This window comes from Rhamphochromis longiceps, linkage group LG9 (genome assembly GCF_057381845.1).
Source record: "Rhamphochromis longiceps isolate RC_006_pf linkage group LG9, R_longiceps_female_GT1.1, whole genome shotgun sequence".
Classification (NCBI taxonomy): Eukaryota; Metazoa; Chordata; class Actinopteri; order Cichliformes; family Cichlidae; genus Rhamphochromis; species Rhamphochromis longiceps.
In genome coordinates this window covers 19,749,611-19,764,487 of record NC_140565.1, presented here as the reverse complement: position 1 = coordinate 19,764,487, position 14,877 = coordinate 19,749,611, and the positions used below count along the sequence as shown (strand labels likewise).

The 14,877-nt window shown below is 43.7% G+C and overlaps 1 protein-coding gene across 2 annotated transcripts in view; it reads right to left on the bottom strand.

Moving 5' to 3' along the window:
* Positions 1-117: 117 nt before the first annotated feature.
* The window catches only part of arfgef1 (ADP-ribosylation factor guanine nucleotide-exchange factor 1 (brefeldin A-inhibited)), a 53,965-nt gene continuing 39,205 nt past the window's right edge, over positions 118-14,877 (bottom strand). Inside the window, exons 18-40 of one of the 2 annotated variants that reach the window (XM_085418657.1) lie at positions 14,708-14,792; positions 14,403-14,568; positions 13,997-14,148; positions 13,767-13,895; positions 13,513-13,671; positions 11,435-11,579; positions 11,253-11,343; positions 11,044-11,084; positions 10,732-10,901; positions 10,065-10,216; positions 7,434-7,606; positions 7,133-7,293; positions 6,580-6,710; positions 6,201-6,330; positions 5,911-6,046; positions 5,507-5,645; positions 5,067-5,139; positions 4,731-4,890; positions 4,493-4,632; positions 4,224-4,395; positions 3,914-4,052; positions 2,630-2,747; positions 118-1,471 (exon numbers count right to left, since the gene is read on the bottom strand). In XM_085418657.1, coding sequence (XP_085274783.1) covers positions 1,265-1,471; positions 2,630-2,747; positions 3,914-4,052; positions 4,224-4,395; positions 4,493-4,632; positions 4,731-4,890; positions 5,067-5,139; positions 5,507-5,645; positions 5,911-6,046; positions 6,201-6,330; positions 6,580-6,710; positions 7,133-7,293; positions 7,434-7,606; positions 10,065-10,216; positions 10,732-10,901; positions 11,044-11,084; positions 11,253-11,343; positions 11,435-11,579; positions 13,513-13,671; positions 13,767-13,895; positions 13,997-14,148; positions 14,403-14,568; positions 14,708-14,792 — 3,169 coding nt within the window. In that variant the 3' untranslated portion in view covers positions 118-1,264. The remainder of the gene's footprint in view (positions 1,472-2,629; positions 2,748-3,913; positions 4,053-4,223; positions 4,396-4,492; positions 4,633-4,730; positions 4,891-5,066; positions 5,140-5,506; positions 5,646-5,910; positions 6,047-6,200; positions 6,331-6,579; positions 6,711-7,132; positions 7,294-7,433; positions 7,607-10,064; positions 10,217-10,731; positions 10,902-11,043; positions 11,085-11,252; positions 11,344-11,434; positions 11,580-13,512; positions 13,672-13,766; positions 13,896-13,996; positions 14,149-14,402; positions 14,569-14,707; positions 14,793-14,877) is intronic. The other variant, XM_085418658.1, reaches the window with a different exon arrangement.

Here is a 14,877-nt window from a genome sequence, read left to right as displayed (position 1 = left end):
TTACTGTAATGTTGTCCTGGCTGATCATTCTTAAACAGCTGGCAGCAACTGTAATTCAGTGATTCAGCATTTCAAATCAACCAAGTTCAAAAACTTTATTGACCTAGAACCTGATTAGAATGCCAGATGATGTATTGTACAGAAAGTTGTACATATTCTTTTGCAACATAGAAAACTTTACATTGCTGTATCATATACATTTGTTTTCTACATCCATGAGCAGGAATGCACCCCAGTCATACTTAAAGCACAGCTAACATTTGTCATTTTCTCTATACATATATCTTTCCCCCAGACCAAAGAAAAAACCATTAAATATATTATTAACTTCTGATTTTTATACACAAGAGTGAAAACTAAACTCACATGAAAACAGACTAGTGACTCAAAAAAGCAGCTAGAATCAGTTTGCTGTCGTCTTCCAGTTATAGAAGCCCCGTTATCGTCTATTTCGGTTAAAAACCTCATAACATATAAAATGGAATAATTTAACCCATCACTTTCCGCGGTCTTAGTTTAATTACAAATCGTACTGTTTAGGACAATCTGCAGGAGGTGGTACAGTCAAATAAATTATCACAAAAGTAAAATCTCCAGTGCATTTGAAGAACAAAAACAAAACAGCTCAAGTGCAGCAAATCCAGAGAAGGAAAACAAATTTAAACAAAAATAAAAGAAATTTAGTGTTATAAGATTATATTACACAACGGCAGATCAGATCTGTACAACTAGTATCATCCAAGAGGCTATCCATACTAATGTTAGCCATCTGCAGTGCAGACAGAGAGATCATTACTATCAACGTGTGACAAACGTCACTGTCATAGTTGCAGAATATGTCTTTTTGCACGTTGCTGAAACCATTCATTCTTTGTTTTAAATATACAGTAAGAAGCACACCTTTTTTTTTTTTATATCTTCCTTCTGAGCAGATCAGATATGGATAACTGTCAGTTGGTTATCAGTAGTTTTATCCAGTAGAGGCATCGCTACACATGGTACAAGACATGTTTTTATAGTGTTAGCAAGGACTCCGTCTGGGCTGTTTGTGTGTACAGGCGTGTCTGTGTGTGTGGTGACAGGGTTAAGGGAGCGGGTGGATGTTAACAGATAACTGACTGACAATCAGCCAATTTTAAATCAAGTGTTCGGCATAAAAACACACCGAGGCCCCTGAGGCAGCACAGAGCACCAGCACGGCCATGCGAATCTACGACGGAGGCCTCGGTAGGGCTTCGTGCTCCAGGCTGTTTGCGGTGCAGCGTCACTGGGCCTCCTCCCCAGCCTCCTCCCCAACCTCCATGTCAGTCTCTGGCTCACGGGCCTGCTGAGGCTCTGGCAGCTGTGCAATGTTAAACACGATGCCGATACGCAGGTAAAACTTTCTTAGGATAGCTCGGAGCTCGGGGATCAGGTCGAACTGCATGATCTCACACAGAAGAGGGTAGTATCTGGATGCATGAGCTTTGAACTACAAGGTGAGATGAGAGAGCAGGAAGAGACAGAGGAAGACAATGAGAAGTTAGATCTTTAAACACATGCTCATATTCTTTTTGATGTACACAAAATCTACAAAGAGAAATCTGTAATGGCCCAGTCACACTAAAGTGAAAACAGGATGACAACCTCACTGTGACCAGAAAAATAAATAAATAATAAAAACAACTGACTGGGACTGAATTTAATTTTTTCGCGTTGGGTGACTAATTGCAGGTTTTTTCAGTGAATAGTTTTGTTCACAGGGTGACTTGACAGGTTGCCTTGTAGGAGGCAGCAGAGAATGTAATCACTCACAAACAAATTTGCAAAGGTTTGTAAATAAATGCCTCATTCATAAATGCACAGACTGCCAACATGCTGCTGATGAATGCAACACTCTACAATCTCTTTGCATTAGGGAACTTGACTTAACTGGCTGCCAATTGGTTGTAATCTGGTCATATATTTATATATGAAAGCAAGGTTGCAAAGTGTTTGTGTTCTTTTGCAGTCAAATTGCATCAAATTTTGTGGAGGACTTTCTGAATTTTTGATTCAGATGTATGAGGTTCTGGTTGGACTCTGAGCATAAGGTGGCATAGATGGCAAGAGATCTTTCCCCCAATTTATCACAGTTCATTGCCAAGTTATCACTAACACACTGCATGTAAATACCAATTTGACCCCATTTACTTGCAAACAGACCATAGTCTAATTCTGTCACGTTTCCATTTTATTATCATCTTCATGTGCCTCTGACTGCAATGGTTTGCAGACCAGGTCTCCATCTTTGAAGCATCTATTTCAAATGCAATAAGATGAGTTCATTTCACTTGATTGTAATAATTTTGCTGTTATCTTCAACCACCATTTCCCATACCATAATACTCAAGGAAAACATGATGATGAATGTAGTGGGATTAAGGTTTAGCCTGCTCAGTTTTGTTTGTTGTATGCCTAACAGGATAGGTGCAAGCATATGTAACAGCACACATGGCCAAAAATATGTTTGTTTTGCCTCCGACACCAACAAAATACAAAAAAAATATAAGTATTAAGTATTAAGCTACATCACACGTAGACTTAAAAGGTCTTGTCTGTGTGTGCGCAGCAACGAGGAAGAGCATCAGTGGGTGTTTTGGCTTCTTACCCTTTCATCATTGATCTTTAGCACCTTGGTGAGGAAGAGCAGCAGCAGGTTGGTCCACGCTTCTCTGTGGCTTTCTGAGGTCAGGGCCAAGAAGTATGCTATAGCCTCGCTGCACACGCTACACGAAAGAGAAGAAGAAATCTGGATTAACACACCGAACAGAACAAGCCTGGAAGTCAAATATGAAGTCAAACATAGAAAAGTGCTTCTGATTCCTGTGTTGTTTTCTAACGTACTGTAGCAAGGCAACATCTGCATCCCCCGCCTCACTTGTCACATGAAAAATTGCTGCGAGGATGATGAAGGTTGCTCTAGCTCAACGACTGCTAATTAAAACCCCAGACTGAGGCTGGTATGAAAACAATTGGATGTTTTTCTCCACACTTAAAGCTCAAGGAAAACTGAAGCCACCTTTTTGTCTTTGATCCTGCAGCTGCCTGACAACATCCACTTCCTCCTCTCCTCCCTCCTTCACACTCACAGCTCTCCCGCCTCTGTGACTTAATGGCCACCCAAATCTGCTTTGGTCCCTGCGCTAATCAAACTAGCATGTGAGCTGCGTGGCCTCTGGTAAACAGAAAAAGTGCTTGTGTGGAGTTCAGACATAAGCCTGTGCTGCTGATGTGGTGTTTTAAGTGACACACAGCAGCATTTCAGTGAATTAGGATCTGCATGCAGGCACTAGCCTCCTCCACCCGCATCCATTCTTATCTCCTCTCTAATAATGAATGCAACTAGGAGAGACGAGCAATGATTCTTCTTCATTTTGACATCATCATCAATATGAAGGCGAGGCAGGGAGAGAAATGGGATGACAGCAGTGTGTGAGGCGTTGAATAAAGACAGTGTGATGACAGCAGTGCTGACTGAACAATGAAACATCTTATGCGCTGATTCCTTTGGATCCAAACATCACACAGCATCCACTTCAGACAACCTCAAAGCAGCTAACATGCTGGGCCTTCGCCACAAGTAACCAACTACAGTTACCGAAATCTCAACAACCCTCCCTAATGTCATAGCGACAACAGAACAGCCCTTTCCTTCAGACGTCTTGAGCTTCATTTGACCAATAAAATAGTTTAGAACTACAAAATAAATGCAAATAGACTTACGTACACTTAGACGAAGGGTTAAGCCAGTCCTTTTCCTTATAGTCTCTAATAGATTACTATAATAATATTGAGCCAATAATAAGATTTGGAATGTTTACACTCAGCTCCACTGACTGCCTCAGTAGATGCAAAGTTACCGCTGCCCATCAGGATAGCATGCGGTCCTTACTTGAGCAGTCGTCTCTGGACCTCCTCCCAGGCGTCCCGGCGGCTCTCGTCTGTGTACATGCGAAACAGGATGCGCAGCCCACATGCCAGGCTGCTGGTCTCCTGCTTCAGGAGATTGGGCTTCGACTTTCCTTTGAAACCTTCAAAATGAACAAACGCAAGCAAGTCTTTACAGCTCAGCATATTAAAGTTTTCGAGTTTTTGTCTGTCAAACCTAAAGAGACTCGAAACAGACTTTGTGTTACTGTAATTTTTGACTACATGATCAAAAGCAAAGGAGAAAAGATGGAGCCCATGTTCTCTCGCCCTACCTGCTTTCCACAGCAAGGTTCTTTGCTCGTTGTTGGAGTTGAAAGCCTTGGCAAAGTGGTGCGAGTCCAGCAGGCAATCCAGCAACTTAAAAAGCTGCTCAGAGGTCAGGTAGCGATACATTCCCTGGTCCTGGGTCTCCACGGAGACGTCTGCTGAACACACAGCATCCCGCTGCGAAAAGACAAATGAATGATGCATTACTTTGTAACACAAAAACAAAACACGGCCGCATTTCTACGCAGGAGTGGGAGAAAACAGCTGTTTGTACCTGAGCAGCTGCAAAGTTCTCCGCATCTTCCTTCTTACTGGTGGCGGGGAAAAAGACGATGTTGTCGATGGTCTGGATCAGCTCCAGCTGCACGACGCACTTTATGAGTAAAGCCGAGAATAAACGCTGCTCCTGGATCTCTGTGGGATACGCAAGGGGGGGGGAAGTTAATCAGAAAATGTACGCAGGCAAAAAACACACAGGGGTCAAAAATCTCTGAGTGAAGTGGCAGACTGACTTGTTTGGGTCCTACTCCTTGGACCGTCCTCGGTCACGCCTGAGGCTGAGCTGTACTGACTCTGCCGACGATTCTCCATCGCAGCTCTGTCGGAGCTGCTGATGGAATGCTGGTCATCAGAGCGGGACTGGATGTCCAATGACTTCTGGGAAACTGAGTCCTGGGAGCAAAGTAAACAGAGGTACTGCTATAATGCAAGAGCTGTACGTGTAAATCAATCAGTTATAGAAAATCTAACTTGTGTTCTCGTTTTTAAAAGGAAAGCAAAAATGCAACAATTTCATCACCTGCAACAAGCAGAGGAAAGAAATAATTAGTGATATAAATGAAAAATACCAGCTGTTTGTCAGGCAGGCTCTGTGTTGATAAGTGCTCTCCCTCTGCCCCCGCTGGTCTCCATGTTAAAAGCCTTTGAGACAGGAGAATTAGTCATTCAATAAAACCCAACAAATTCATCTTTTCATGCAGGGTAATAAACAACATCCAGCTTTCATTATAGAAAAGTACCAGAGACGGCCGGCCGATTAAACCAACCAAGGTCTTAATTTAAAATCCATTATGATTTTTAACTTAATTATACATAATCTGAAAGAATGTGATTACACTGAATTGAGAGTGAAACATTAAAATCTAGACGCACAAAGCGAAAAATTAAGACTTTTATTCTTTAATTCGATCTGCCGCTTTCATTTTGCAACTAAGCACTGCTATAAGAATAACCGCAGGGATTAAATGCTGCATTCAAAAGCATGGGTGTGTTTTTGGCAGCAGCTTACGCGTGTGGGATTGTTGTCTTGAAGATGTCCAGCATGCAGTTACATGTCTTGTCCCAGGTTTCTGGGGAAAACTTCTCTCCATTAAGGATGACCACATTCTCTAGACAGTTTGTGCCTGAACGGGCGAGCTGCTCATTATCTGCAGAAGAAGAAGATAAGAGGAGGATGAGGAGGAGGAGGGGGAAGAGATAAGGAAACGGTGAATTGGAGAGGAGAGATGTTTCCTTATATTGCAATACCTAAGGGACTAACTGTGCAGCTAAACTACTTGACATTGACAGAAAGGGGGTTTTCACTGGTCTGGCCCACCTAAGTGAGCTGCACACCTCCCTGCCCCTTTATTCTGCCACTTTTTAGATAATTCTGCCTGTAAACATTAGCCAAAAAGAGGGATGTGCACTCACCTTGCTGCACACACCAGTAGAGCTGAGCAAGGATGTCATCCAGCAGGACGCCATTGAGGGACTCAAAGTATTGGGTGAAGACATCGCAGATGGCGTAAAGTGCGTGGTTGCAGGTAGTCGTCATCCACTCTGCTTTCTGAGGGCGCAGTGAGAAGGTTTCAGCATGAGACCAAAAACAAATATACCGGGAGATTAAAGATTGTGCTCTGACATTTTCTGAGTGCATCTGGCTGAGCCGTTCAAACACAGGATGTGAAGCAGAGGATGTGGATGAAAGCGTTATTGTGTACCTCAGTCTGTTGCTCGGGCAGCTTCATGTTGTCAAAGATCCTGAAGACAATTCTGAACAGATCCTGCCACCAGTGTTTTTCAAAGGTGTGCCCATAGGTCTTCATCACTTCAAACATCACTGTAAGCCCCCTGGGAAATACGCAGACACACACATGCACATTTTGTTTTTCTTAATACTATAGATGATGTGTTTTTAAGTCTTTAAAGTCTATAATCTAGCATTAACTCCAGCTGTGCAGCAGGACTATGTAGAACCCCATGCAAATTTTCCATTTCCAATCAGCTGAAATGTGAAAGCGTTTTAAAAGCACACTTGTGCATACAGGTACCCACCCTATAAGCTCCTAAACAGCAAGCTAAAAGGTAAATCCCGCCTACCTGGTCCTGACATCCAGTTTACACCTGTTGATGATGCAGGAGAGCTCAAAGAGAATAGGGAACCAACCCCGCACCCACACACGGTCCTCGGGCGCTACATTCATATCATCACTGGTGTAGTCTTTGAAGGCCTGCCAGAGAAATATGAGTTCACCACTGCACCATTTCTGCCTCAGGAGACAATTAATCCTCCCACACATCCATACATATTGTTCATGCCCCTGGTACGCACTGCACATGTTCTCAAGTTATTACGTCAAGCACAAGAAGGTGTTTTTTTTGCAGACAGTAGTAGATGTAGGATAGATTACAGAACTACATATATATTCATAATGCTAATGTCATGTATCTTAAATGCATTATCTTTAATAGTGTCTCTATATTGATGTCTTTATTATGACTTGAATTTTTTTGCTGCTTCAACCAACCATTTATATTCTGACTATCTGAGCTGATGCACAAGTCGGTGCATTTTGCATCATAATCGATCACAACACGCCTCCCGTACAGTATTAAATTAAGCGATCTGTATAAGACGAGGACTCGTATTGACCTGTGGCCTATCTGAGACGTATTTGGCGCAGTGTCGGATGAGGCGGATGGCTTCCATGCTGGTGTCTGGGAATGAGGCATTGCAGGCAAACTCTGACAGACACTTCACGGCATCCTGGAAGGAGTCGATTGTAGCCGCAAAGTGCTTTTCAAATACATTCGCTAGGAGGCAGACAGAGGAGGGAGCAAAATTAGAAGAGTGGTGGGGGTACAGGGGAAGCGCAAATTAAACCAGTCTGCTGACTACAAGGGAAATGGAAGTGGTTAACGATAAAATAAGTTGGGGAGGTTGTTGGACTTACTGACGATATGACCAGTGGTCTGGAAGGCCAGCTCCACGATGCTCTCATCTTGGTCAGAGGCAGCCAGGTGGAAGACGGAGAAGATGTTTTTCCATCCTGAACGGATGTTCGCTGCCTGGGAGTTAACCATCTGGGCGATACAGCGCACCACCATGTCTCGGATGGTGGGAGACCTGAATGGGAGACAGAGAAAAGAGGTGAGTGATGAAGCAGAAGGAGAAGGGGTCAAAACAAAGAGGAAAAAGAACAGGAAAGGAGGAGCCGCAAAATAGGAGGAATAAAGTAAACAAATATTTAGTATACCACATACATAGTATATGTAGTAACATCCTGTTATACAGTTTAAACCTTCTGTTTAAGGATGGAAGCCAATCAGAAGCAGTCTTAGGATATTTTCACACCAATGGTTTGTTTACTCTGGTCCAAATCAGTTGATGAGTTTATAAACTTGTAGCTTTTCTTTAGTTTGGCTTCTTAACACATACAAAAAAAACTTACAGGGGTACTTGAAGTGTATTGGATAGATGTGTCTGGGGTGAGAGCAACAAAAGTAAATACAGGAAGAAGGTGCTGTGCTCTGGACTGCTGGAGAACATGCTACCCCTGATGCATCCCACAATGCTAAGCATACAGGATGTGACTACAGAAAAGCTTTTAACTTCAGCCTGTAAGGTGCACGTGATAGTTTTGTTGGATGGAGGTCGGATCACATCCACGCCATAAAGACACACTCTTAAGGAGAGGATGGCCTTAAAGGAATAAAAGCTAACATAGCTTGTTTCAGGCAGTGAATGTGTTAGAGTTATCACTGGGATGCCGGTGTGATAGCTCCCTCAGGACAAGGACTCCAGTCAGAGAGTTGGGCACAGAGAGTGCTTTCCAGATATACTTTAATGAACATTAACTGATTGAACAGCAGGCCAGTAGTACAGCAACTGGCATACTCAGTGAGAGTATAAGGGTGCGTATGTCTGTGGTTCTAAATAACAAGAAAACAGGGAGAATAATTACATGACAAATATAACAACCATTACTTTTCAACATCATACATCAATAACTAAATGCTCTGGCTTAATGAAATCTCACATTGGCAGGAATATCTGCTTATCCAAAACAACAGAAAGGCCTAATATCTCAATATTAGCAAAGATCAGCAATTAGGTGGTCATCACAGCCCTCTAGTGGCCAAATAACCTAACTGATATACATGGATCTGACCTGTGTCAAAGGCTACATGCTTCTGCCAATATCAGTCGAATCTCCTAACATACTCCATATCAGGTACATGTCTTATAATGTGCTACCTCCTAATCTAAAACCCCTAAAGGATGTAAACAATATGTCAGAGTATAGATCAGTCTCCTCCTAGACCGCCTCAGTGGAGATGTATACTTTAGCAACATAATACCACAGACTTCTAACAACTTCCTGAAATTAACGGAAGTATATATATGTGTGTGTGTGTGTGTGTGTGTGTGTGTGTGTGTGTGTGTGTGTGTGTGTGTGTGTGTGTGTGTATCCAACCTATTAATTTAGGAATTGATCCTTAGAGCTACAGAGGTTCTGAATCACACTGGAAATCGCTATTCCCCCGTGCTTAGCGCTCCTCGGACTCTTAGTACGGCTGGACTGTCGTAAAAGCATGTGACATCATCACCCAGCAAACAATAACAATGAAAGTGAAAAATAAGGAGACTTTCTGACAGAATGCGTCGAGGCACAATATAAACTAAATAAGCATTATTTTGAACTCTGGATGACAGCAAAGCTACTCTAGTAGAGTCAAAGAAGAAAAACATGGAGCTGGTGCCTGCATAATTGGTCCCTTTTAAAGAGAAGAAAATGAATCCCGTCATTGATTTCAATTAGCTTTAAAGGCTCTTGATGACATCCACAGCCCTGTTCTCAGAGAGAATGATTATTCCAGCTTTGGCTAGAGTTGTGGCCTCAGTGAAGAGCAATCCTAATTGCTCCGTAGCTATGAATGAGAGAGGAGTTCTGCCTCCACTCACCATTACACACACCGACACAGGGGAAGGCAGCATGAACGAGCATGAGCGAGACACACTGCGCTGCAGGGTTTACGTGGCTGCCTGCCATCTCCTCTCTGTTGAAGCTCTCGGGCTGTTCAATCTGTGGGTGGATTTATACTTAAACTGCTACTCCTATTTCATATCAATGAAACGTGTGCTGTAACGAAACAGCTTTCCTCTTTGACGTGCCACGCAGCAGCCTTTACGGGAAAATCGCTCTCATTTATAAATGATAGCTGCTTAAATTCCAGCCGAGATAGATTCGGAGCAAACGAGGAAAGAGAGGCTTTTACGTGAATTCACTGAAAGGGTAATGCAAAGAGACTGAAATGGGTCAGCTGAAATGCTGGGTTGCTACTCGTCCCCACGTGAGAAAGCAAACAACATGCCAACTCACTGCTACAGGGAGGAAGGGAAGGAGGCACAGAGCTGCAGATGAGGTTAAAGGGAGAGGTTTGAGTGCGTTATTTCATTCTGTGCATGCGCCCAAGAACAAGGGGCGATTCCTAACTTGTCTTTACACCACCAGGAACTACAGATTTCCACTTGCAGAGTTAACGTGATCACTCACTCACACATGATTGCACTCCTTCTGTACCTGTTCTTCTTCATGATGTGCTCAAAAGGCCTCAGGAAGTCTTTCTGGAATCTGAAGTTAGCCAGCTCCCCCTTTTCCAAAAACTTCATGGACAGCTGCCGAAGAGAATCCACCGCGAAAATGGCCACATCTTCATTGGGATTGCACCCAACCTACACAAAGACAGAACAATATTGTTAACACTGTATTATTTTTCACATTTTTTTCTCCTAAATTCAGCGCATGATGTGCGGCTCTCTGAGAACACACTGTTCCTTTACTGAAAAGTAAGCCTCTAACATTTCTTGAATAAACTTTTCACATAACAGGCACTCCTTCGCCAAAATCCAGGCTGTAGCTGCGCCGTGAGACTCGAATCTTGGTGAGAGACGAGTCCTTGGAATATCAAAATGCCAGAATTTGGCAACAATCGGTGTTTATCATTACAAAACAGAAAGTGGGAGAGAGAAGGAAAAAAAGCCTTTGTAGCTCAGTTCCTGCAAACCTTTGGGATAGATTTTCAAACCAACACTTTATGGAGGAACAAAGCTACCAAAACATAAATTTAAAAAAATAAAATTTGTATTGAAATATCTATAAAACCAGTGTTACTCACTTCCCCTGTCAGTGATCGTAATGTTGTGCCCGATCAGTGTATTAAGCTATGAGTTATCTAGTTCTCGCTCACCTTGTTAAAGTGGTCTCCAATAACCTCCCAGATCCTGGACCACTGCAGCCTGATGCGACCCATGTTGTAGTAGGAGATCTCCACTATCTTCTGCAGGCTGAACATACGTGGGTGTGTGGGCGAGGCCAGCTCATCCATGGACACGGCGCACAGCCAGCGCACGAAATCAACTGATGAACGGACAGAAAACGTTGGCAATGAAAAGCGGTTTGTGCAGGACGTGATTCATGCCAATTAAAAACAGCTAGCATGTACCTCTGCTTGTAAGCAATAAGGAAATTACATGTATAATAGTGGATCAGCTGGACTCACCTATTGCATTACCGTCCAGTCTGGTAGAACCTGTGAATATCCTGTACAGAAACACAAATTACTTAAGAGCTGCGCTGTATTTTCATTTCTTTTTACTCCAAAATAAAGGTAGATAAGAGGATGTGATCCTTGCTACGTTCATTTACTGCATGCTTCGTTTAAGGACGTTAAAGTCTACAAATAAACAAACAACAGCAGGAGGTGCATACCTGTCCACAGCCACCACCACACTCTGAGAGCTGGTCTCTCCGATGGACTCCTGAATGCTGGCAATCTGCTTACGGTCCACAGTCCCTCCAACTGCAGAGCAAAACACAGGTGGTTGTTAGGCTGATTTAGGCTTTAACGTTGGTCTTTGTGTGCACGATGCATTCAAATGATGATCGCTGACCTAAACCCAGGTACTCATCGCTGCTCTGCTCCTTCGTGCTCGCAATGAAGCCCTCCTTGCCCCGCACCGTCCCTGAGATGTAGCGTGCCTTGACCCCGGTACCAATCAGCTGAGCCAGCTCCAGCTGACTGATGCACTTCAAGATCTGCAAGGAGAAACAACAGTGAAGTATTTGGAGGAAAAAAAAAAAAACAGATGCAGAAATGTAGAAAGAAGTTAAAAAACAAGCAAGCGCAGCAAACTATCATATGTAGAATAAAGTGGGAAAAGGGTAACACCAAAATTCTACAAAATGTGAGCTATAAACAAAGTAAAGACAGGTCTCTGCTCTGTTCTATAGTGGGGCAAAAAAGTATTTAGTCAGCCACCGATTGTGCAAGTTCCCCCACCTAAAATGATGACAGAGGTCAGTAATTTGCACCAGAGGTACACTTCAACTGTGAGAGACAGAATGTGAAAAAAAAAAATCCATGAATCCACATGGTAGGATTTGTAAAGAATTTATTCGTAAATCAGGGTGGAAAATAAGTATTTGGTCAATAACAAAAATACAACTCAATACTTTGTAACATAACCTTTGTTGGCAATAACAGAGGTCAAACTTTTACTATAGGTCTTTACCAGGTTTGCACACACAGTAGCTGGTATTTTGGCCCATTCCTCCATGCAGATCTTCTCGAGAGCAGTGATGTTTTGGGGCTGTCGCCGAGCAACACGGACTTTCAACTCCCGCCACAGATTTTCTATGGGGTTGAGGTCTGGAGACTGGCTAGGCCACTCCAGGACTTTCAAATGCTTCTTACGGAGCCACTCCTTTGTTGCCCGGGCCATGTGTTTTGGATCATTGTCATGTTGGAAGACCCAGCCTCGTTTCATCTTCAAAGTTCTCACTGATGGAAGGAGGTTTTGGCTCAAAATCTCACGATACATGGCCCCATTCATTCTGTCCTTAACACGGATCAGTCGTCCTGTCCCCTTGGCAGAAAAACAGCCCCATAGCATGATGTTTCCATCCCCATGCTTCACAGTAGGTATGGTGTTCTTGGGATGCAACTCAGTATTCTTCTTCCTCCAAACACGACGAGTTGAGTTTATACCAAAAAGTTCTACTTTGGTTTCATCTGACCACATGACATTCTCCCAATCCTCTGCTGCATCATCCATGTGCTCTCTGGCAAACTTCAGACGGGCCTGGACATGCACTGGCTTCAGCAGCGGAACACGTCTGGCACTGCGGGATTTGATTCCCTGCCGTTGTAGTGTGTTACTGATGGTGACCTTTGTTACTTTGGTCCCAGCTCTCTGCAGGTCATTCACCAGGTCCCCCCGTGTGGTTCTGGGATCTTTGCTCACCGTTCTCATGATCATTTTGACCCCACGGGATGAGATCTTGCGTGGAGCCCCAGATCGAGGGAGATTATCAGTGGTCTTGTATGTCTTCCATTTTCTGATGATTGCTCCCACAGTTGATTTTTTCACACCAAGCTGCTTGCCTATTGTAGATTCACTCTTCCCAGTCTGGTGCAGGTCTACAATACTTTTCCTGGTGTCCTTCGAAAGCTCTTTGTTCTTGGCCATGGCGGAGTTTGGAGTCTGACTGTTTGAGGCTGTGGACAGGTGTCTTTTATACAGATGATGAGTTCAAACAGGTGCCATTCATACAGGTAACGAGTGGGGGACAGAAAAGCTTCTTACAGAAGACGTTACAGGTCTGTGAGAGCCAGAGATTTTCCTTGTTTGAGGTGACCAAATACTTATTTTCCACCCTGATTTACGAATAAATTCTTTACAAATCCTACCATGTGAATTCATGGATTTTTTTTTCACATTCTGTCTCTCACAGTTGAAGTGTACCTCTGGTGCAAATTACTGACCTCTGTCATCATTTTAAGTGGGGGAACTTGCACAATCGGTGGCTGACTAAATACTTTTTTGCCCCACTGTAGATATACAAATTGATATCCCAGAGGAATCTGAGGCTCGGGAAAGATGATCATTTAAATATGAGATGAATAATAACAACACGTTCCTGCGAGCCAACACAAACGCCAGTTTCATGTGACATAAGTGGAGCGAACCTCATGCCAGGAGTTTCCCAGATAGTTTCCATCTGTGTGGGCCACAGTGATGAGGGTCTTGATGGTGTCAATGTTCTTCTGCTTCATTTCTGCAATGCCTGAGGTGGCTGTGAGCAGGGTGAACCTGGCCAGAGCCTGCACATACGCATCCCTCTCCAGCTGTGAGAGGCAAAACAACAACAATGCTTTGTGTCAACGCGCTGCCAGGTCGGTAATACGGTACGGCACTAGTCCTACAAAACAGATTGCAGTACCTGAATGGAGAAGATGCACGCGATCCTGATGGCACAGCGGATTCCTTCAAGACACAGCGAGGCCACCTCAGTGTCGTCGCAGTCCTGAAGCCCCACGCTGAAGGCGGCCAGGAAGGGCGTCCATGCCAGCTGAGGAAACAAACAAACAACAACGGCAAGGATGATTTGTTTGCAGCTGTGTCTGTGCCCAGCTGTGTCTGAAGCACATGTGCATGCGCTGGCGTTATTACCTTGAACATGGGTCTGACATGCTCCAGATGTGTGGCACTGGTGAAGGGAGCCTGCACGTGGCTGACGGCCTCCATCAGAGCTTTGGCCGTCTTAGCCATCTGCTCCATCTCCAAGTTGTACAGCAGGCGCCTCTGCTTCTCGCTGGCCACACCTGAGCAATAAACCCCAGACATTTTTTTTTTTTTTTTTTTACAGAAAGTGGAAAAAAAACTGCAGCTTTTCTTTTAACAGCTGCTGCAAAGTGTAAATCAGAAGTGTTTTTCATAGAATAACTGATTTCTGATAGCTCCAAGCCTCATCCAAAACCATTCCAGCAACAACGATATCAAGTAAATGACTCTGGATAATATCTACAATCTCCTTTTTCATTACACCTTTGAGAACTCCTCCAGCACTGAGACTCACTTTGCTTGTTGGATTTCATGGTGAGCTCTTTTGTCTCCTTCATGGCGATCTTTTTCCCCGCGATCTCGTCGTAGATGGCTGAGAGATATTCCTCAGGTAGGTCTTTGCTGTCATTGATGCCCCGGTTCATCTTGATATATTGCTCTTTTGTCATTTTATTCTTAACCTTTGCAGATAACAACAGGGATTCGGGTCAAAAGCTGCTTATTTAACTTCTGTGATTTATGCTGAACAGATATTTAAGGGAAGGACTGCTGTCTAAACACATCCCGAAGGCCGTTGCCTCACTGAGGCGGAGCGCTCACCTGTGGACTGTGAAGGTCTGTTGTCAACATAATGATTGAGTAGGCAAGGACATACGCAGTGTCAGCGCTGGCAAAGAGCGTTTGCCTGGGAAAGGGACAGGAAAGCAAGGGTAGGAGAGCAGATTAATTTAACAGCACTGTGTTTACTGACCACAGAGAACCAAACGCAA